Raw genomic sequence first — 23,748 nt, 5'->3', positions numbered from 1 at the left:
CCCTGCTTCTACTCTTTCCTCCATATTGCAGACAGATTTTTCTAAAATGTAAATGCAATCATCATTGCCCACCTGAAACCCCATCATGGTTTTATATTGCACTTAGGATAACATCCAATCTCCTAAAAACTCCCAATTTGTTTTTTCCAACCTCATCTCTGTTACTCATACACTCCCCCTTCCTCACCCCACATATACCCCCATAAACTGAACACAAATTACTAGCTGTTCTTCAAACACTTTCTTGATAAAGATTTATTGAATGACTAGAGTCCCACTGGACTTTGCTTACCAGCTAAGTGAGCCCCTTCCCTCCAGGGCTATCTCCATTCTTCAAGCTCAGATCAAGTTTCCCCTCCTCAGGGAAGCCTTCATCAACCTTCTCAGGCCTCAGCAGCTACTGCCAATGCCAGTTTCCTCCACGTGAACACAACTACAGAGCTCTTTCCACTTTCAATTTTGTTTTCTTCCCTGCTAGGGTAGCTGGCAGGAGATAATAAAAGGACAACTGGAGGGGTGAGAGGCAGGGACTACCAGGACATGTGGCAGACTAGATCTATAGCTAGGCTCTGCCACCCCAGCTGTGTATCCGGGGGCAAGATAAGCTTAACTTGCCCCAACTTCTGTTTCCTCATCTCATCTGAAAATGCTGAATAAAAACAGCCACCTCAGAGTCGTTAAGAGAATTGAACCTAAGGTATGCAAAGCACTGTTCCTAGTACTTAAGTGTGAGCTACCCTTATTCTAATTGCACATAAAGAGAAGTTGCTTCCAAAACCTTATGAAATTGCCCGAGCACTGTCCACGGTATGTGGTTTCCTTGTTGCTTATTGGGTGGTCCAGAGAGCCTTCCTGTTTTAATTCCTGAGGCGTGCCAAGCCCAGCCCCCTCTCCTCTTCCTTGGGTGGTGCTGACACCTTCCCACATTGCCCCTCGGACCGAGGATGCCCCCGCAGCGGAGCACCAGAGTGACCTGGGCTCCCCACGTTCCCCGATCCTCTAGCCCGGGCTCCCTCCTCCATCCACAGGTCCCTTGAGTCACATCCTCCAAGGGAGTTGCGCCGCAGCGCCTCCCACCGGTCTGATCCGGAGTGCCTGTCGGCCACTGTAGGCCTAGGACAGGCAGTGCCGGGCTGTCCCCAACCCACGTGCTCCCGGCCTCCTCTGCAAAGCGCCGCCTTCCAGCCTGGCGCAATGCGGACTACATTTCCCAGGGTGCACAGCGGCGGGGCCTAGACTCGGCGGGGGCCTGGGGCAGTGCATTACTCCGTCGCCTACTCGGGGGCGCGCGGGCTGGCGTAAGGACAGGGCCAAGGACCCGGAATGAGTTTCCGCGCAGTTCCGCTGGGCCGTGCCGGGCCGTGCCGGGGCAGGACAGGCGGGGGTGGGGGCCTGAGTTGACAGTGCCGGGGACAGGCGCTCGGGGCAGCCTGCGCCTTGCGGAGGTCCCCGGCCCGTCCCGGCTGGGCTGGCGTGTCTGTCAGTCACTGGGGCGGAGGCAGCGGCCGGAGCCGGGCAGGAGCCGGGCGGAGAGCAGAGCGCGGGCCAGGCCGAGCGGAGGGGACCTGCCACAGCCCCTCAACACCACGGACTCTTCGCCTCTGACTCGCGAAGCTGCACCTCTGCGCTTCATTGGACGCCTCCATAACCCGCGAAGGGCTCTCTCCCCCGTGACCCCCCAGCCCCTTGACCTCCTCATAGCACCAGAGAGCTCCCCCAGACGAGGGTGTTGTGGGTACAGGCCATCGACCCTGTGACCCCTCACGGGCCAGGGGCTCGGTTTACCCCACAGGCCTCCCTCTCCTATGACTCCCTCCTCACAGATTCTGGGGCCAGAGCCGTGACCTACCACTAGGACCTCCGCCTGCGAGCTCCTCACTGACGGTTCCCTCCTTGGAGTCCCCCTCAGTGGGTCTCCTAAGAGCACCCCTTTTGGTCTCTGGCAAGCCCCCCACCCCCAAACGAGGTGGGGAGGCCTCGGCAGCCATGCCCGCCCTGGGCCCCCCCTCACCCCGCCACTCCCTGGGCACCCAAGCCGGGGTCTAGCAGGGGGCCAGCAGCCAAGGGGCTGGAGCAGGACACAGATCAGGGTCCACCTCCCTGCTAGGCAGGGAGCAAAGATGGAGCGGCGGGAGGAGCAGCCGGGGGCTGCAGGGGCTGGAGCAGCACCAGCCTTGGACTTCACTGTGGAGAACGTGGAGAAGGTATGATGGCTCTGGGGTGGGCACTCCAGTGACAGAGCAGAAGTTCTAGGGACTGTCACTAATGCCAGAGCTCAGGCCTGGGCTGGATGCCTGCTGGGATGGTGCCCCCAAAGCACCTGGCATTTGCTGTCTCTGGGCAGGGAGGACAGCAGTGTTGCAGTGCCCTAATAGGCTATTTTTGGCTTTCCTTAGAGGTGGGTTGCTGTGGGCAGTACTCTAGGTTCTTGGGATGGTCCCTTCAGGGTGCTGATGGCTTAGACTTCCAGCCAGACTGGCCATTCTCCAGCTCCATGGGAACTGCATGAGCAGTGCAGTAGGAAACCTGCAGCTCAGTCCCAGGGAACCATACTGATGCTGAACCATCCTGGACCTGACTTTGTTGAGCCAAGGGCTCAGAAAATAACTTGGAATACAAACAATCTGGGTTATGTTTTCACTCTGCTTTGGAGAAGGGTCCTTCCGTTATTGGATGAAAGCCAGACCAGTCTGGGGCAGGCAGGAATGGGGCTGGCTCCCTTTGTTTTGTGCTGTGTCCAAGGGTCCTGGCCCTGCTGGCAACCTTACAGGGCTCTTTCCGACTCATCTGCCCACATAGCTCCCCGCCATGGCCCTCCCAGGCACCCCCACTGCCCAGTCTATCTTCTCTGTACTGCTTCTCTGGTTCTTTTCTGCATCTGCTCCCTGCAGCCTGGAATGCAGGAATGCATGGACCCTAGGATGAATGGGAAGATGGGGCTACCTTGCTGGAAAGCAAGGGATGGTTGCAGATGTTCACTTGTTATTCTTGACCCCTGTTTGCCTTAACAAATGGTGAGGATGCATCCCTTCTGCTTCGGTTTTCTGCCTGCTTTGGCATCCCTGAGGGGCCAACAAGGAACAGTGATCATAACTGGCTGTCAGGGGTACAAATAGAGCTAAGCCTACTTGGATGGAGCCTGCTTAGGAGTCAGGGTCCTGGATTCACTCTCCCTCCCCTTGGGGATGGGCAGTGTTGGCATGGTGGCGCACTGTTCCATGTGCTACCAGGGAGATAAATCAATGTTTTCTTACTTCATGAAGTCCCATTGGAATTGGGACTCTGGGGGGATTCTGCTAGTTGAGAGCTCCCAGCTAGGCATTTGCCAGGGCTGCAGCTATGGCCAAGGCTTCTCTGGATCAGCTTGTTGGACCTTCACATATGCTCTCTGAGGGATGATCTCCCCCTCCCCCTCCAGTATGTCTCAGCCCCAGGGCTGCCTGGCAAAAATCTTAGTCCTGCTCAAATTTCACACTGGCTTTGGTGCCAGCATCTGGAGTGACTTAGGGATGATCCTGGGGGAGCTGAAAGGAGCTGTTGGAGTTGATGGGAACAGCTGTGCCTGGGAGGGTCAGGACCCCTCAGACTTTTCCATGCTCTTCTCAGGCTTAGCTTCATCCCTGTGGAGCCATTCCTTTTACCTGGGCCTTGCCCTCAAGTGCCTCCCCTTTGGGAAGCTCAATCTCCTCTTTTTCTGCTTTCCTGTGGAGATTCCCTGTCTGAACCTATAACTTTTTGCTATAAGAAGAAGAGGATATGGTAGAGCATGGGCAAGGTTCAGGCTCTCAAGATGTCAGCAGGACCTCAGGCTCAGGAAACATTGCAGAGCCCTGAGCTCTCCTTGCTCAGCCCCCCAGTCAGGGAGAGAGAGCAGTCTTGCAGGACCAAGTCACACCTCTGTTCTGGGCTCTGGCAGGATCCAGAGTGGCCAGCACCTGTTCAGTCCTGTGCTGTCCTGCAGGCGCTGCACCAGCTCTACTACGACCCTAACATTGAGAACAAGAACCTGGCTCAGAAGTGGCTGATGCAGGCCCAGGTCTCCCCACAGGCCTGGCACTTCAGCTGGCAGCTGCTGCAGCCTGACAAGGTACCTGAGATCCAGTACTTTGGGGCCAGTGCTCTGCATATCAAGATCTCTCGCTACTGGAGTGACATTCCCACTGACCAGTATGAAAGCCTAAAGGCACAGCTCTTCACCCAGATCACCCGCTTTGCCAGTGGCTCCAAGATTGTGCTGACTCGGCTGTGCGTGGCACTGGCCTCACTGGCTCTCAGCATGATGCCTGACGCTTGGCCATGTGCTGTGGCAGATATGGTACGACTCTTCCAGGCTGAGGACTCACCAGTGGATGGCCAGGGCCGCTGCCTCGCCCTGCTAGAACTGTTGACAGTGCTGCCTGAGGAGTTCCAGACCAGCCGCCTTCCCCAATACCGCAAAGGCCTGGTACGGGCCAGCCTGGCAGTGGAGTGTGGGGCTGTCTTCCCATTGCTGGAGCAGCTGCTACAGCAGCCCAGCTCACCCAGCTGTGTGCGTCAGAAGGTGCTCAAGTGTTTCTCCAGCTGGGTGCAGCTGGAGGTGCCACTGCAGGACTGTGAGGCACTCATTCAGGCTGCCTTCGCTGCTCTGCAGGACTCGGAGCTCTTCGACAGCAGTGTGGAGGCCATTGTCAATGCCATCTCACAGCCTGATTCCCAGAGGTGAGCTGGTCCCCACCTGCCCAGAGAGGGAGAGCCTCTTGGTCAGCTACCCATCCATCCATCTGGTCAATAAACATTAATTGAGTGCCTACTGCATGCCTGGTTCTATGCTAGAGATAGCAAGGAACCAAACAAGACATGGTCCCTATCCTCATGGTTCATAGAGGAGGACAGACATTAAACAACTTATCATCCAATGAATTATTGCATTAAAATATTTGGCTCTTTTCTTTCTCTCAACCAGCCACCAAGTCTTAGCTGTTCTCTCCTGACCATATTGCAAATCTATTTTTTTCCATTTCCATTACTACCACCCTAGTCCAAGCTGTCATCATCTCTCTCCCCAGATTACTGCAGAGCTTTCTCACCAGTTCCCTGGTTTTCACTCTTGTACCCTTCATTGTCCCAGCAGCCAGAGTGATCTTTTGAAAATGAGGATCTGATCTTTCCTTTTTTATCAGAACCCTTCAGTGGCTTCTCACTGCTTTTAGGATAAAGTTCAGAATCTCCAATATCACTCATAAAGGTGTTGCCCAATATGGCATCATCAACCTTATCTCATGCTACTCTCCTTGCTTTCTATGGTCTCACATGGTCTTTTCAGTTCCTCAGTGTCCCATGCTCCTTCTAGCCTCCGAACCACCACATGTACTTGACACATTACTTCTGCCTCATCTTAAACTTCACTTGCATAGGCAAGTCCTCAATGATTTTTAAGACTAAGTTTGGTATTCTCTGTATCTCTAAGCTTGCAATATTTTTCCTTCTTAGCCTACAACATGATTTCATTATAAATTAATGTATGTCTCCCCATTAGTCTCTCAACTCAGTGAGGATAGGGACTTTGTCATTTTACTTTGTCACATTGTGCCTGTGACAATGATACATGGTAGCATTCAATATTTTTTGAATGATGAAGGTAGGAGTTGCCTGAGTGGGGAGGGGTGGGGGTGGAAGAGACTGGGGGAGAGGAGGGGAATGTTCAGGCTTCAGGAACCACAGCAAGTACAAAGACCTGTGGTAAGCAGTATCACGGCACATTCAAGGGCTCAAAAGAAACTGTAGCGAACTGGCAAAAGTTCTTTGTGCACCTGCTGTGTCAGGCCCTGTGCTGAGCACTGAAAGCACATAGATGAATGCTTTAACTTCTGTGTGTCAGGAGCTCACAATCTAGGGGACACACAAATGGGCAAAGACAGTCAACGTGACAAATGCTGTCCTGGAGAAAGCAAGGGGCTCTAAGAGCCCAGAGGAGGCTTTAACCCAGTCTAAGGCTTGTGAAAGCCTTCCCGGAGGAAGTGACAACCAGCTGTGCCTGGAAGGCTGTGTAAGAGTTAGCCAGATGGAGGTGATGGATGGAGAGGACATTGCAGACAGACGAAAGAGTCTGAGCAAGGGAAGGGTGTGAAAGAGCCTGGGGAGTCTGGTGATTTGTAGATCGTTGGGTGTGATTAGACAGCAGGGTTTAAGGGCCAGAGTTGTAAGAGATCTGGGCCTAGATCATGCAGGACCTTGTCGGCCAAGCTGAAGATGTCGGTCATCATCCTGAAGATGATGTAAAGATATTAAAGGATTTTAAGCAGAGAAAATGGTCTGCTGAGATGTTTGGTATAAGTTGGATTGGAAAGGGCAAGACTGGAGGCCTAACGCTGACATTTCAGAGATAGGGCTTTGGGAACACTTGGCAGAGTTGGAGGGGAAAGCCACTGAAAGAGACTGCATGGAGGAGTGGTTAATGGCTCTAGCCTTGGCCTTAGTCACGTCTGAGTGTGAATCCCAGATAGTTCACTTACTAGATCTGAGACCGTGGGTAAGCCACTTCTAAGCCTCAGTTTCCTCATCAGTAGAATGGGGTGATCTTATCAACCTGACAGTTGTTGTAATGGTTTAAATAGGATAATATGCACAGGGTCTGCCCTTGGTATCAATAAAGAATATTTTGACTCCCTGAGTAATGGGAGTTTTTTTGTGGCCACTGGTGGGGTGGGGGAGTCAGCAGCACCCATTTGTACATGTAGGTCACTCATATATCACATGTTTTAAATTGGGGACTGTTTGTGTGATTGTGTGTTCTACCTTTCTAACATATAAAGAAGTAGAAAGTGATTCATGTAACAGACCGTGTGCCTAGTAGATTAGTGGCTAAAACTGAAAAAGGGTTGGTACCTTTTATATATATGTATGTATGCATATGCATATGTATATGTACAAGCATAGATAATGTGCTTCACCATTGCCTTTTAAAGCTTTAAAACATTGGGGTTGATTAAAAAAAATGAAAGATCATTTTGGTATGAGGATTAAATAAGAGAATGTCTGCAAAGGGTTTAGCATGGTTCCTGTGTACGCCATAAGTGGCATTTGCTAGTATTTGGTATCATTATTGTATTGGCAGTTATTATGATACCAGTCCCCTAGCTTCCCAGGTTTTCCAGCTTAAGGTGAATACCAAGTCCCAGGACAAGGCCTCTCTTGGCAGCCTGGAGCTCAAGTGCTGGATGGGCTCAGACAGTTGGTGACTAAGGGAACTGATCAGGGGAAGTGTGTGGGTGATGTGGGGTGTCCTTGGATACACCCGAGTTTACCCGCCAGCCAGTCTCAAGGGCTTTGGCAGGTAATTGATGCCCCTTCTCCTCTGAACGAATGAGAGAGCAAGGAGCCAGTGAGGTAACCCACAGCCTCCTGGGCTCCCATTGGCTGCAGCCCCTTGGTTGCTTAGCAACTCTCCCCATTTTCTCAGCTCTGCTCCTGGAGCTCTAATTGCAGGTCTGGGCTGAGCTCAGTGTGAGCAACAGCCGAGGAGTCCCAGCAGCCCTGCCCGGCTGCTCATGTTGACCAACTGGAGCCAGGCATCTTGAACCCAGCCTCAGCTATGATCCTAAAGACATCCTCCCTGTCTCCCTCATCTAAACCTAGAAACCTCTGGGGCCTCAGACTTGTTCTTCTGTACACTCACAGGTCTCAGACACAGGTGCTCAGGTGGTAGGAAATCTATCTCCATGGGTGAGCTTCACCCAGCCCACAGTCAGATCTTGGACCTTACTCTATCCAGACTAGTTTCCTAGCTTGGGCTTGGGAAAGTCACCTGCAGTGGCTTTGATTCCTGGGTCATCCAGGTACTGCCTTCTCCAGATGTCCTGACGTTTGCCCTCCCCTGGCTGAGCTTGCACTCAAGTCACCCTTTTTGTGCTCCTCCATGGCTGCTGCTGCTTCTTGGCTCTCTCCTTTGAAATATACTTTTTTCCCCCTGAAATATGTTTTTAATCCTGGAAAAGCTTTTCACTGGGGGTTGGGGGAGGAAAGAAAGTGAATTAGACTGTTGGGGGTTCCCATCAGTTATGACTGGAGATATGGACTGAGATCTGCATAGATCCTTTGAGGAAATTCTGGTTGGGCCCCAAAAGAGAGCAGACCTCTAGCAGTTTAAGGGGCCATTTCAACCAGGAATCTGCCTCTAAGTTGCTGAATGACCTTGAGTAATACTCAGCCCTTCTAGGCTACATTGTCCTTGACTTGTCCTATTATGAGGCTTAGATAAGACAAATCAAGAACGTTCACTGAGTCCCTGCTGTCTGTGTGAACTTTCGCAGCCTTGGAATACAGTGGGCATGCTATGGGGGTAGGGCACTACCTCCTGCCCCCATCTCAGCTGCTGGGGAGCTTGTGTGCCACAGACTTGGCCCTGCCCCTGCTTTTTGTGCCAGAGTCTGGCCTGAAAATGTCCATTGTCTGGTGGTGCAGCCCGTGTCAGGGTCATGAGACTGAAGCTATCCCAGCTGTCTCCAGGCGGCACCCTCTGGGGCTATCTCTGGGCTGGGGGTAGGCTGGTATGGATGAGTTTTCCTACAAGAATGTGGAAATGGGAATGTGGAGGAGGCCAGTGTCCCTGGGCTGGTTGCCTCTTTTTGTCCTCCTCATCCTCCCACTAAGGTTATGAGGCTACTGCCTAGGGACCTGCTTAGGGCAAGTCCAGATAGAACTCCTTCTAGACTCTCAGTCCCCTCTCCCTACATAGATTGCTGTGCTAATAGTATGATTGACAGCAGAGGGGCCCCAAGCATCTGATCCCCCCTGAGAGTATGGCTTCCTCTGCTTAGTCTGATCTCCACAGAGCAGGCTGCTAGGGAGGGGTCCAGTGGGATGGAGCTAGCCATCTCTCTGTCTCCTTTGTATACTGGGCTTCCTCTGCTCCTCCTTTAGGGATCATTGTGCTTTAGGGCTCTGACCTAGGCCTTCTTTTCTCTCATTCAACATTTTCTCCCTGGGCAAGTCTCATCTATTCCCATAGCTTCAACTACCAGCTGTTAGCTGATGACTCCCAGGTCTATGTCTTTTGCTCTAACCTCTCTGCTGGGCTTCAGGGTTTTTTATCCGGCTCTTTCTGGATCCTTCTACCTGCATATCCTACCAGGTGCCTCTGAGTCAACATGCCTAATATGGAACCTATCACCTTCCCACCTCCCATCAAAGGTGTTACTGTTTTCCTCTACTCACCCCTCTAGGTCTCAGTAAATAGCTTCGCCATCTACTTAGTTGTTTAGCCAGTAACCTGAGAATTGTCTTTGACTCTTACCCATCCTTATATCTAATCAATCATCAAGTCTTGTCCATTTTGCCTCTTAGCTCTCTCTGAGTTCATCATCTACTTCTCTCCTTTACTGCTGCCACCAGATGACACAGCAGTTGGGATTTGGTGGTAGAGAGTGGAGTGGCTGGTGGGGATTGATGCTCTCATGAGCTGTTGCTGCTTTCTCAAGTCTTCTTTAACAGGGCTCCTGAGTCTGTGTTAACTCTTCTGTCTCCCACCCTTGTTCATTTTCCCCTAACACTATATTAGTTTCCTAGGGCTACTGTGACAAAGTGCCACAAACTGGGTGGCTTTAAACAATAGAAATTTATTGTCTCACAATTATGGAGGTTAGAAGTCTGAAACCAAGGTGTTGCCAGGGCCATGTTCCCTCTGAGACCTGTAAGAGAATCTTTCCTTGCTTCCTCCTAGCTTCTGGCTTCTTTAGCTGGCAATCTTTAGCATTCTTTGGCTTCCAGCTGCATTACTGCAGTCTGTACCTTCGTCCTCATGTGGCATTCTCCCTATGTCTCTGTTTTCACATGGATATCTTCTTATAAGGACACCAGTTATTGGATTAGGGGCCCACCCTACTTCAGTATGACCTCATCTGCAGTGACTCTGTTTCTAAATAAGGTCATATTTTGAGGTACTGGGGGTAAGACTTATCAAAAAACATATCTTTGGGGGGGACAATTCAACCCATAATAGTCTGCCCTCTGGACCCTCAAACTTCATGTCATTACCACATGCAAAATACATTCACTGCATCCCAACCTCCCTAAAGGTCATAACCCATTGTAACATCAACTCTCAGTCCAATTAGAGGACACAGTTCAACCCATAACACTGACCTTCTCGTGTTTCCTTTCCAGGGTTCTCCCGGAGGTCCCTGACCTAAGGTTCTTCCCAAAATGGGCAGCATCAAAGCTGCCATGTAGGCTGTGACCTTTTTTTGCTTAGGATTTGATATGGGGAGGAGGGCTTTGATAAAAGACAGGGAGATTGTACCTTTCTCTCGGAACTGCTGGGGGGTGGGCAGACAGTTCTGATGGATTTTCTCACCTCATGCCTCCAGGTATGTGAACACACTCCTGAAACTCATCCCACTGGTGCTGGGACTGCAGGAACAACTGCGACAGGCAGTGCAGAATGGGGACATGGAGACCTCCCATGGCATCTGTCGCATTGCTGTTGCTCTGGGCGAGAACCACTCCCGGTGAGGAGTGGGTTAGCTGAGGGTGGGATAGCAGGGCCCTCTAAGAGTGGGGTTATGGAACCCCCTTGAGGGAGATAGAATGACCTTACTATGTCTCTTCCTTCCCAGGGCCTTGCTGGACCAAGTAGAGCACTGGCAGAGCTTCCTGGCACTTGTCAACATGATTATGTTCTGCACGGGCATCCCTGGCCACTATCCTGTCAATGAGACTACCAGTTCCCTAACCCTCACCTTCTGGTACACACTGCAGGTGTGTCTATGTGACCTCCAGTAGGACTGGGCGGTGATGGAAGAAGGTGGATTATGGGGGCTTCTGTGGCTGCTGGTGAGGTGGCTGATTCTCTTCCCTGGCTCCCTCAGGATGATATTCTGTCCTTTGAGGCAGAGAAGCAGGCTGTGTACCAGCAGGTATACCGGCCAGTCTACTTCCAGCTGGTGGATGTGCTCCTGCACAAGGCCCAGTTCCCTTCTGATGAGGAATATGGATTCTGGTCCTCAGATGAGAAGGAGCAGTTCCGAATTTACAGGTGATGGTAGCAGACCAACCCTAGCTCTAAATGGAGTCCTGCAATAATGAAGGCAATGAGGGAAGGAGCCCAAGGCCAGGCTTCCTGAGGCTCCTTTCTCTATTCTCTAGGCATTTTTGCAGGGTTGTGAGGGTACTGGGGTAGGCTCCTGGGCTTGTGGTCAGGATCCAGGCAGTATAAAAGGCCTTCGTCTGCTTCTCAGGGTGGACATCTCAGACACACTCATGTATGTCTATGAGATGCTGGGGGCCGAGCTGCTCAGCAACCTCTATGACAAGCTGGGTCGTTTGCTCACCAGCTCAGAGGAGCCCTACTCCTGGCAGGTACCTCCCAAGCCTGATTCCCTCAGCCCTCCCAGACCTGTCACACCCTGCTCTTCAGCCAAGCCAGTGGCACCTTCTTTCCCCAGCACACAGAGGCCCTGCTCTATGGCTTCCAATCCATCGCAGAGACCATTGACGTCAACTATTCTGATGTGGTGCCTGGGCTTATTGGACTCATCCCACGGATCAGCATCAGCAATGTGCAGCTGGCAGATACTGTCATGTTCACCATTGGTGAGACCTGGCACATTCCCGTGACCATATTCCCAGAGCCACAGCACCCATCCCCAGTCACAGCCAGCATGCTGGGTCCTATCTAAAATGGGAGAGACACATGCCCACATGTGCGATCAGTGTTGCAGCCAACTGACTGTCCTGGCAGGTCTAGGCGTCCTTCCTACAGTGCACTGAGCTGCAGTTCAGTGAGGCTAGTTCACTGTCAATGGAACAGCAGTGCTGGGCCTCTGCTGAGTAACCCTTTCCTGCTTCTCAGCTGTAAGGCTCATGTTTGGACATGCACATACATATTTGTCCATTCAGTTATCTGAATGAGCAGTGATCTGTGCTGGGACTGCAATTTGACCCTGCCAGGAGCTCTGTCTGCCTTGGGGACATGTTACAAAGCCAGCCCAGCCTGGCTCAGAGATCCTCCTTTCTTCCTTCTTCCTCCAGGAGCTCTGTCTGAATGGCTAGCTGACCACCCTGTCATGATCAACAGTGTACTGCCCCTTGTACTGCATGCCCTGGGCAATCCTGAGCTCTCTGTCTCTTCTGTTTCCACCCTCAAGAAGATCTGCCGAGAGTGCAAGTATGACCTGCCGCCCTATGCTGCCAATATCGTGGCTGTCTCCCAGGTATGCAGGGGCCCTGGGTGGTGCTGGGCCTCAGGGCACATTCTACACTGTGCTGATACTACCTTCCTTCTTTTTATCTCCAGGATGTGCTGATGAAACAAATCCACAAGGTGCGGCTCAAGAGTTTCTAGGGATCTCCTTGTGGGTCTTATGGGACTCTCTTATCCCAGAAATCCTATCTTTTGCCTTCCCCTACCTCCTTGTCCCTTATTCTTTGTTTTTGGAACCTTCTCCAAGAGGTTCATTCTCCTTTCCACCTACAACCAGATGTGGCCAGGACTGACCATCCATGTTCTGCCCCACAGACGAGCCAGTGCATGTGGCTGATGCAGGCACTGGGCTTCCTGCTGTCAGCTCTGCAGGTGGAGGAGATCCTTAAGAACCTGCACTCACTCATCTCGCCCTATATCCAGCAGCTGGAGAAGCTGGCAGAAGAGATAGTGAGTGAGCTCTGGGGCCCAGGAAGCAGCACTGGGACTCTGGGGCTTCCCCTTGTGTGGGCTGTGGCTGATAAGGGGTGGGGCTGGAAGTGGCATTCAGAGCTGGAGCTGAGTGATCTGGGGACCAAGCTGTGGCTTGGAAATCTGGAGCTTGGTTTGCTTTTCTCCATAGCCCAATCCCTCCAACAAGCTGGCGATTGTGCACATCTTGGGGCTTCTCTCCAACCTCTTCACCACACTGGATGTCAGTCATCATGAGGATGATCATGAAGGCCCTGAGCTTCGGAAGCTGCCAGTGCCACAGGGACCCAACCCCGTGGGTGACATTGTCTTTGCCGTCCCCCCTCCCAAACCGTGGGAATGTCATGGCCGCTCCCCAACTCTGTGGCTAATGTCATGACCCCTGGCCCCATTGGGGGTGATGTATTTGGTCCTGTGGCCCTGTGAATGACCTTATCATCCACCCCACTTTGTAGCTAGCGATGGTATTGTCTCATTCAATCCTGTAGGTGATATTGCCTAGCCCAATTCCTGAGTTCCATGAGGGACACTGACATTATATCTTTCAACCCTCAAGTAATGTTATCATGGACTGCTGTTCAACCTCCAACTCTGTGGAATCTTCTACTTCAGCATTTAGTGTCCCTTGTTGGCACTGAGGATGCTTATTACATCCTCTGCATGTAATAGTTCTTGCCTCCAAGTTGCATCCAATCTAGAGGAAATGCATGTAAACAGATTGTCACAAAGCAGTGTGAAAGGTGCTGTGATAAGCTTAGGCACAGGGGGCTTGGGGCCTCCAGGCTGTTTGATCTGGGCAAGCCTCAGCTTCCCATTCAAAGCTATAAACATGGGAATGTCTGGTTTGCTCATCACACAGAACTGTGATGGATAGCAGTTATGGTCTTGAGTAAAAGTAGTTTGCATATTGTAAAGTTCTTTACAAATATGAGGGACTGCTGTGGTCATTGTTCCAAGAACATCCTCCAGGGTTTCTCATGAAGAAAAGGAAGCGATAAGTATCCTCGTTTCTCTGCTCAACTCCCCACCCTAGTTTCAGTTACCCTTTTAGCTTCAGAGCATGTCTGGGCCACCGTGGTCCCATGGAGCCCCTTCTCCTTTGTGGTAGTCATCATCCTGCCTTCCCTCACCTATTAGGACCTCAGTGTGCTCTCACCTCCTCCATAAGCTGCCTGCATCAACACATCCCTTGGGGCTCCCTACACCAAGCCTATTTGGGTGAAACAGCATCTCCGCTTTTTCAAGGGGAAGCCCATAGCCTTGGTTTTACTGAGTAGAGATAGATAGGGAGTGGTGTTTTTTGTTTGTTTTTAGAGACAAGGTCTCTGTCACCCAGTCTGGAGTGCAGTGGCATCATCACAGCTCACTGTAGCCTCAAACTCTTGAGCTCACGCAATCCTTCTGCCTCAGCCTCCTAAGTTGGTAGGACTACAGGCACATGCCACCATGCCCAGCCAATTAAAGATGTTTTTTTGGTAGAGGCAAGATCTCGATATGTTGTCCAGGCTGGTCTCAAACTCATGGCTTCAAGCAATCCTCCCACCTTGGGCTCCCAAAGTGCTAAGATCACAGGCATGAGCCACCATGTTTGGTTGATTTTTTTTGTTTTAAGTTTACAAAGTTTTCATAATCTTACAAAGCACTTGTGATATATTTGCTTTGCAGTTTGAGGCTTCCTTTGAGGTGATTTCTAGAATTCAGGATATCCTCCTCTTTCATTCATAGGGGAGTTCAGCAAACCACTTATTTCCCCAGGGGTCCCATGCATTGAGTCCTCAATATGTAGTCTGGGGTAATAGTTTTAAACTCCTTCCCTACTCCCTTCTACCAAGTGCTTCTCAGGTGGGTCATAGTGACGGCAGGGGCACCTCACTTCTCCCTGTGTCTTCAGGTGGTGGTGGTGCTGCAGCAGGTCTTCCAGCTTATCCAGAAGGTGCTGAGCAAATGGTTGAATGATGCCCAGGTGGTGGAGGTGAGCCCTCACCCTTGTCCTCTGCTCCCATGGTGAGTTTGCTCAGAGATGGAGCAGGAGTAAGGTGTTGCTGTCCCCACTTCAGCTTGTGATGGTATGGAGAAAACAGGAGAGGCGAATCTTGCCCCATGGACACAGGGAATCTTTTGGGAACTCCCCAGTATCAGAAGAAGTGCTTGACAAGAGGACTATGATGTTAGGGTTGAGTGACAGTCAAGCATCTGGTTTAGCATCAGAGACCTGCCTTTGGTCCCTTTTCAATTCAGGTTTTTATTGCTGTTGCTGTTCCCTGAGAGGAAATGGTGGAGATGTAAGTAGCAAGAGTTAAGTTACAAAGTTACATCCTGTGCCCCTCCGTGAAGGGCCTTATTGTCCTCTGCCTTTCAGGGTGAGGGTCAGACCTGCTTACCTTCCTTGGTTTGCAGGGCCAGGCAAGGCTTATAGGTAAGGGCCCTTTCTTAGGCCTCCTGTGCAGGGTTAGGGTTAGGGTTAGGGTTAGGATTCCAGCCAATTGTGGTCTGCTGAATGGGGCCCCTTTGCTTTCTTCCCAAGGCGGTATGCGCTATCTTTGAGAAGTCTGTTAAGACGCTGCTGGATGACTTTGCCCCCATGGTGCCACAGCTGTGTGAGATGCTGGGTCGGATGTACAGCACTATCCCCCAGGCCTCTGCTCTTGACCTCACTCGACAGGTGGGCCTTCTGGTTAGGGCAGCCAGTGTTCTGGAATTTCATCCTAGTCAAAGATCCTGACCCTGGGTGGGGGTGGGTCAGATGTCTGTCATGGCTGGGTCCTCACCTACATTCCAGGGGTGTTGACTTGTCCTCGTGAGACTGGGCCTCAACTGACCAGAATTCCCTGCTTTGTTGTAGCTGGTCCACATCTTTGCTCACGAGCCTGCCCACTTTCCTCCAATTGAGGCCCTCTTCCTGCTTGTCACCTCCGTCACACTCACTCTCTTCCAGCAAGGTAGGTCCTGACCGGGGTCTCTGCTGCTGCCGCCACTGCCACTGCCTCTGCTTCCCCAATTGGGGAGCCAAAGCTGCCCACTCTGTTCTTCTCTGTCCCCTGAGTTGCACGTGGGACTTGATGGGAAACTTGTGGGATCAAGCACAGCACAATTGTCACCTTACACATAGTTGAAACCTTAGGTTGAAGTGGATAAGAGGGCGAATGATGTCTTTTCCTGGCCTGATGTTTTCTACTGGGCCGAGGGCCAGTCTGGATATGGAGAAAGGTGGGGGCAGAGGCTCTGAGGGACTTGGGGCACTAGGCTGGCTCCTTTCCTTTGGGACATAATGAAAAGTGGAAAGAGCATGGGCTTTGAAGTCAGATAGACCTAGATGCTAAGCTCATCACCACCAACTAGTTGTGTGTCCTTGGGCAAGTCACTTACCTTTGCTGAGCCTTCATTTCCATATCAGTGAAATGGAAATACCTTATACCTGATGATTGTTTTAGGTATTAAAGTTGTACCTTCTGGGCCCCTGGCTTGGGGTTTTTGTACATGAAATACTCAGAAAGTGTGATTCCTTTCCCAGCATCAAGGCTTAGTCCTTTCTAGGCCAGAAGTCAAGTACCTTTGGCTGTGCTCCCAGCCCCCAACTCACTGTGGCCCTCTGCCCGAGAGAGTTGGGAGCAGGAGCTCTAGGCTTCCTGTGCTGTCTAACCCATGCTTCCAGCTTGGAAAAGGAACACCGCTGCTCTGGCGGTCTTGTGAGTCTTGCCTAGCTTCGTGGTCCCAGGTTTGAGGCTCACCAGGGGGTCACAGCTGGAGCCCAGAATGTTCTCTGCTCATATCTTCAGTGTCTGGGCCCATGATCCTGGCCTCTGTTTCTGTGGGCCATGGGCTAGCTCCAAACTGGGGAGAAACCTGAGCCAGAAACCCAGGTGTGGTGGTCCTCTCAGTTCCACCTATCCCACTCCTCGTACCTTATCTGGGACAAGTGCTGGCTCCTGATTATCCCTCAGCTGGCCCCCTTGTACCCACCATCCATGGCTACTGCCTCAGTTTAGGGTCTCATTGGGATTACCTCAACAACCTGCTACCTGGTGTCCTTGACATCTACCCTTCTCTCCAGTCTATTCTGCAACTACAGATATAATGTTCTTTATAAAAACATCAATCTGAGCATTTTTCCTCCCTCGCTCAAAACCCTTTCATTTCTCCCATTGCCCTGAGATTATTATCCCCTCCCCACCCACGTGACAAAGCTCTGACATACCTCTAATGTCCTCTCCTGCCAATGTCCTCATGACTCCAACATTCCCGCCACACTCACCATGGGACTTACCATGTCCCATTTGATCTTGTGCTTGCTTCTCTGTCTGGAATGCCCTATGCCCTTTACTGGATGAACTCTCACTCCTTCATGCCTTGGAAAGGGGGAAGACCATATCAGTCCTTAGAGAAACTTCTCTGAGACAGAATTGGGTGCTTTTAACTCTGCTGAAATGGCATCATGTACACACTGCTGATACAGCACCAATCACACACAATAATCAGCCTTCATGTCTGTCCCTCTTCCTAGACTAAGCTCCTCAAAGGCAAGGTTGAGTCTCTTCTCTCCACATTCCTAGTGCCCAGAATGAGGCCAGAATAGAGGAGGTCTCAGATACTGTTAAATAAAGGAGGGTGAGGGATTCCTGCCCTGGGAACCTTTCTTCCTCACTGCCTGGCCCATCTCTAGCCGGGTGGTTGCTGTACATCGAACTTGCTCTTCTGTAGTGGGACCCAGGCATGGGGCACGTTGGGCTTCACTTGCCAGGATTTAAGTACCTCAGGGTTCAGATATGAAAGGGACAGGTTTTATTTATTAGTGGCTCCTCATAGCCCAGAGAAGGAAGTAAGGCAGAGATTATTTACTTTACAGATGGGAAAACTGAGCATTTGTGGCTTGCACAAGATCACACAGCTACTTAGCGGTGTCTTAGGCAGATGGTTTTGCACCACATCCTCCTGAGAGTGGAGCAGCCTGGGTAGGAGCTCCAGGTGCATGCTTTATTCTTGCCTCAGGAATCATCAGAACTGGAGGCAGAAGTGTCCAACATATTTGTTGGGCTTGTTGGTTGTCTTGCTATAAAGGATGGCCCCCATACCTGTTAGGCTGTCCCAGGCTTAGCCATGCCTTCCTTAGGCTCTGCCTTCCCAGTGGACTATGGGATGACATGTTAACTGGTTTCCCTCTTTCTTGGCCTGTCTAGATGATGGGAGCTGGTCCTCAGCCCTGAGCTTGGCTCTCTGCTGAGTCCATGACCATGTGGAGAAGCTTTGCTGGGGTGGGGCTATTGTTTTTGACCTTATGATGCTGTTTCCTCCCCTGGGCCCTACCAGTGCCTTGCCCAGCCATCCACGTGGCACACCGCTGCCCTACCCAGGATGGGAGTACTCTGGTTTAAGTGGACCCAATAGATTCCTTTCCTTAGCCAGAGCAAGAGCCCTAAGGCCATCATAATGAGGGGACAGTTGCTCAGATACTGATGCCCTGGCCTTTCCAGGGCCTGCAGCCAAGCCTCAAAGGAGATACCAAGGACTGACCCGCCACCAGCCCTGCTCTCCTCTTGGATGGCTGGTGATGGGGAGGTATGTGCTAGGAAGCAGTGTAGGGCTACCCCAGCCTGCCAGAGGCTACAGAAAGAGTATGGGGGCTGTTTCTTCAACTCTATAGAGTCCAGAATTGCTTGAGCACCAAGGGATCACTGGGGGACTGACCTGAGGAGGAGTGGGGAGTAGGCAGAAGGCCCCTTGGGGGAAGCTGGGGCAGGCCCGTCCTTCACTTTGCCGTCTCTTTCTGTTGGGCTTCTCCCAGTTCATGGTTTTTGTATGTTTTGTTTCTTTATCTTGCTTCCTGCTGCTCATGTGCCCCCACGCTGTCTCCCTGCAGGCTCTCAGTCCCACATAACTATATGAGGTTGAGTTGCTGTTTGTATAATTTTTTCTTAAGTTCCATCTTTATTATATTTTAGGGCCCAGGGATCATCCTGATATTGTTGATTCATTTATGCAACTCCTGGCACAGGTGTGTTTTAGTTTTATTCATTCACGTTCTGTTCTCTCTCTTTCTCTTTCTCTTATGTTGAAATTCAATTTAAGCCTATTTTTAGCTTTCTGTTGACAAATTTTTTTTCTGTTCAGTTGAATAGAGTTTCTTCATCTGTTTCCGTGGAAGTTGACAACCCAACATCCTCCCTTAGTGCCCCTTTGCCTCAACTAGCTCAGTCTTCAACAAAGACCAGGGAGAGGCTGATCCCGAAGGGAGGGAGCTGGGCTGGTCTGGGGGTGGGGGAGTGGGGTGAGGAGGAAGTGGTGACTGTGCCCAGCAGCTCCTGTGTGGCTGGTTTGCCCAGGAAGTTCAGGGGTAGTGTTGGAGTTGAAGGGCCTGGGGTTCACTGTCCCCGTGCTCCTGCCGGGAACTGGCTGCCTCAGTGCCCCTAGCCTGCTCCTGAGAGGTAGGCTGGGAGCAGCTCCCAAGGGAGGGAGTGAAGATGAATGTGCCCGGTGGAGCCTAGAGTTGGGCTGTTGGAGAGGTTGTGCTGCTGCTGGGAGGTGGGGTGCAGGCTCCATTGTGAGAACGCATTAGGATGTGTTTGTGTTTCGTGTGTGTTTAAGTGTGTTGGACCTTATTTTGTATGTTTTGAATTTGGTTTGGGAAGGGAACAGAAATCACCTGCTGCTGTAAGTGGTATGGGTATTGTGTTGGGTGCTGGGATAAATGTGTAGCTGAAGCACAGGCATGTGCACTGATGCATGTTGTACATGGATGTTTTGTGTTGTTTGTTGGTGTGCTGGGCATTGATGGATTTTGAGCGTGGATACGTGTTGGAGGTGTGCGTCTGTTGGGCTGTGGGAGTGCGTATTATGGAGGACAGGACTGTGTGTTGTGGGGTTGGTGTGTCTGTGTTGGAGTGTGGTTTGGAAGATATACATGTTGGGCTGTGGGAGTGTGGAGTTAGTGTGATGGGGGTTCTGTGTGTTAGGGGGTTGGGGTAAATAAAGTGTTTCTTTGCTCAATCATTCCACAGATATTTACTGAACGTGTAATACCTGTGTGGTACTTTGCTAGGTGCTGAGGATGTAATGGTGGGCAAAAGCAGGCACAGTTCTTACTCTCCGGAACTTTAGTCCAGTTGATGGGGTAGGAGGGGGTAAGGCATGAGGGGGAGTATTCTGGGCCTAGATGGATATGTGTGGGTACCTGTGAAGGCATATCTGTGATGGCAAGGGCGTTTGGGTATGTATTTGTGGATGGATGTGTTGGGAGAGTGTACAGGAAGACTGTGGGTAGGTTGGTGGTGTAGGTGTGTGGACATGGCTTAGGGATGTGGGGGTGTTTGGGTGCGTTGCAGGTGTGGGAGAGTGTATGTGTGTAAAGGTGTGATACAGGTGTATAAGCAGGGCATTTTAAGTCAGGGTGCATGTGGGGGTGTTTGCACATGAGTAAACATGGAGGGTAGAGAGTATGTGAGGGCTTGGAGGGTAGGGGTCTATGTGGTACATGCTGGGGGCATTCATTGCTGGGGAGCAGCAGTGTTTGAGGATGGCTGGAGCTGTGCAGAGCATCTCCTGTGACCTGAGGATATGCCAGTCATGTCCTGGTACCACTTGGGTTGGGCCATGTGCTCCCGTCACTCCATCTGTTCCCCCACTATGGCAGCACTGGCTCCTGGGGTGGGTATGGCTGAGAAGGGCCTGGACACAGGGTATCCTGAGTGAAAGGTGGTGCCGAGGCTCCAAGGCTCCTGCCCTACTTTTCCTCTCCTTGAGCAGGAGCTGGAGGGTGCCTGACGAATGCAGGTGGGACATGGGAGGTGGCTCTTGGGCTGGGGGCTCCATGTCTGGCTGCCGTCTCTCCTTCCTGGCGCCCTGTTCACAAACCCAGGGGGCCTCCTCTCCCTCTGTGAATCAGAGTGAAGTCACTGCTGGCTACCTGGAGCCTGCAGGATATCTGGCCCTGATGGAGGAGAGAGGGGAAGGTGTTTGCAACCCAAACTTTCTACATCATGGTCCCACCCCCAACCTTTCTCACATACTCCTGTGCGTTCATGCACACATACATGTACACAGCATCCCTTGGGCTATCCTCGCCTGACCTATTGAACTCCGAGGAGGTGTGAGTCCCCCAGCGATGGCTGGGTGGCTGGTTTCATCAGCCTCTACCTGTGATGTGTGAAGTTGGGGGCTGGGGTGGCAGGTGAGTGGGGGGATGGTCCTTGGAGCTGGCTAGGGCTGGGCTTACCAGCTCCACCTCCTGCAGGCTCTGAAGCGGAAACCAGATTTGTTCCTATGTGAACGGCTGGATGTCAAAGCTGTATTCCAGTGTGGTAAGTGGCGTCAAGTGGACAGGTGGGCCTGGGGCTCCCAGGGGATCCTTAGGCCCAATCTGATCTGCCTCTGCCTCTCCCACAGCTGTGCTGGCCCTCAAGTTCCCTGAGGCACCTACTGTCAAGGCCTCCTGTGGCTTCTTTGTGAGTCCCACACTGACCTCTGACCCCTGCCACCCCAATGTCCTGCCCTGCCCAGGACTCCAGAGGGTAGGGGTGTGGTGTGCAGGTCTTGTCCTCAGGGAGAGGGGGGAAGGAGCTGGGGCTGATGGGCCTCTCCATCCTCTGCAGACAGAGCTGCTGCCTCGGTGTGGGGAAGTAGAATCTGTAGGAAAGGTGGTCCAGGAGGATGGTCGTATGCTGCTCATAGCAGTGCTGGAGGTGAGGTGGAGCAAGTGGGGATTTGATGGGGTGGGGGAAGGCTCACTGCTGAAGCAGTTGGCTTGCTGGGAGGCTTGAGCCTTTGGTTCCCTAAGTTCTCAGATTCTATTTCTCCCTCAATTATATGGCTGCTGGGTGTGGTAGCATGTGCCTGTAGTCTCAGTTACTCGAGAGGCTAAGGCAGGAGGATCACTTGAGTCTACGACTTTGAGGCTGCAGTGAGCTATGATCATATCACTGCACTCCAGCCTGGATAACAGAGCAAGAACTCCATTCCTAAAAAGAATAAAATTTTTCTTAAATGGCTGAAAGTTGTTAGGGTTGCTGTGAGGATCAGCTGGCTCTCAAAAAGCATCACTCACTGTGATGTGCAGTTTGGCTTAGGAACTGTCCCAGAGGTCCTGGGGCATGGTCAGGCATCCTTGCTGCAGAAGGGGCAAGACCCTGATGTGCTGAGAACTCCTCTCCCTCAGGCCATCGGGGGCCAGGCCTCCCGCAGCCTCATGGACTGCTTTGCTGACATCCTGTTCGCACTGAACAAACACTGCTTCAGTCTTCTGAGCATGTGGATCAAGGAAGCACTGCAGCCACCTGGTTTTCCCTCTGCCCGCCTCAGCCCTGAACAGAAGGACACCTTCAGCCAACAGATCCTTCGGTGAGCAGAGCTGTGGTGGGCCTGTTGGGCAGGGAGGAGGAGTCGGTGGTAGTGGATGGCGCTAACCTGCTCTCCTGTTTCTCCTTCAGTGAGCGAGTGAACAAGAGGCGGGTGAAGGAGATGGTGAAGGAGTTCACACTGCTGTGCCGGGGGCTACATGGCACAGATTACACAGCTGACTACTGAGGGGCGCCCCCGTCCCACCCACCCCTTCGCATCCCTCCCTGTCCCCAAAGAGTAAACCTGGACCCTCATTGCTGCCTCTGCTTCCTTTCTGCTGCCACCACCGCCTAACTGAAAGCCTGGGTCCAGAGGCCTGGGGGAAGGATGGGAGGCTCCTTGGGCCCAGGCCTTGGGAGAGAATGGTGGGAACACCCTCTAGCTCCTAGGGTGGAAGAGGTACTGCCAGAGCCAAGCCACCTAGGCTGGAGCCATTCAGAATACTGCCATTTCCTTTGGGGTGGGGTGGGGGCTGCAGTAGTGTCATCAACCCTCCATCCCCATTAAATTAGTCCCAACATGCATGCATGTATACATTTATGTTATCAACAGTTCTGAGTTGTCAACAACCTCCTGCCTTGTTCTGCCCTGAACAAAGGTTGAACTAGTCATAGCAACCATAAGCTGGGAGAATGGTAAGGGAAGTCTGCTTTGAGGAAGTTTCTGATGGGAATAGGAGGCTTCCTCAGTACAGGACTTGGGGCCTTGGGCTGCAAATGGGGTAGGGCTGGGTCCAGTTGGGAGAGAAGTGGAGTGGGGCTTTGAGCTCCAGGATGGGTTTCTGGTGTGGGGTTACAGAGCCCCAAACTTGCACATAGTTGAGGAGGGCTATAGAAAGGGGCCGAGGGGTGGGGGTAGGAGTTGGAGGGTGGGGGAGAGAAGGTATCACAGCCCCTAGAGGAGGAGCAAGGCGGGACCTAGTGTTGTCTGTGTACCCGTAGCTCCCAGCTTTTATGGGATGGTCAGGGATTGGTCAGGACCAGGGACAGTTCCTGGCCTGCTCTTGATTTCTTTCCTTAGCAGGGTTGCCTTCCTTTGTCTCCTCAGCCATAGTTTCACCTGGGCTGCCTCTCAGGTATCCCAGCCTTCTTTTCAATAAGATCTGAAGAGCAGGACTGACTTCCCCCACTCTCATCCATGAGCTTTGAGTCTCCTTGGAGGTGAGGGGGGAATTACTCCCACATTCATCCCACTTTTCCCCTGTTCTTTCCTCAACCTTTGCACAAGTTCTGTGTTCTCCATTCTTCCTCACTCAATGTCTTCCCACACCAGGCAGCATCAGCCCCCCTCTGCCATCTGCTGTCCCCTGAAACCACTCTGTTTTTCCCTCCCTCTCCCCAGTCCCATTCTCACCTTCCTCTTGAGTTCGTACTTCTCGTGTGTGTTTTGTATACCTTTAGTCCTGTTTCCTACTACATGGTATCCAGGTGTCTTCTTCCACCTTCCCCCATCCCCATGAGCAAATGTGGCATATATAAGGTAGGAGAATGGTCTAAGGCCCAACTGTAAAAATCAATAGACCTGGACTTGATGCTGGTTGTGCCACTGACTTGCTACATCTTACTACACAAGTAGTTAGTCCTTCCAAACCTCAGTTTCCTCATCTGTAAAATGGGATAATTCTTACTCCAAAGACTGTAAACTAAGAATGTGGTGCCTGATGAACAGTAAGTGCTCAATATTTGGCTGGTTGACAGACTGCTCTGAGGATAAGTAGCAAATGCTTTCACTGCAAGTGCTATGCCAAGGACTACTATGTAAAGTTTTGTATG

The 23,748-nt window shown here is 51.7% G+C and overlaps 1 protein-coding gene across 1 annotated transcript; it reads left to right on the top strand.

Annotated features, from left to right (window-relative positions):
• Positions 1-1,325: 1,325 nt before the first annotated feature.
• Positions 1,326-22,230, top strand: IPO13 (importin 13). The gene is made up of 20 exons (XM_045545631.1): positions 1,326-2,204; positions 3,962-4,698; positions 10,344-10,484; positions 10,593-10,734; positions 10,845-11,011; positions 11,214-11,334; positions 11,421-11,568; positions 12,007-12,188; positions 12,272-12,298; positions 12,494-12,628; positions 12,801-12,944; positions 14,541-14,621; positions 15,174-15,311; positions 15,492-15,588; positions 18,586-18,638; positions 20,874-20,940; positions 21,026-21,084; positions 21,232-21,321; positions 21,795-21,976; positions 22,066-22,230. Exons 1-20 carry the CDS (start codon positions 2,121-2,123, stop codon positions 22,160-22,162), a joined length of 2,892 nt encoding a protein of 963 aa, XP_045401587.1. The 5' UTR covers positions 1,326-2,120; the 3' UTR covers positions 22,163-22,230.
• Positions 22,231-23,748: the final 1,518 nt, after the last annotated feature.

The sequence above is a fragment of the Lemur catta genome, chromosome 3 (assembly GCF_020740605.2).
Source record: "Lemur catta isolate mLemCat1 chromosome 3, mLemCat1.pri, whole genome shotgun sequence".
NCBI lineage: Eukaryota > Metazoa > Chordata > Mammalia > Primates > Lemuridae > Lemur > Lemur catta.
The sequence above is the reverse complement of the archived record's forward strand: the minus strand, read 5'-3'. Positions and strand labels throughout refer to the sequence as shown.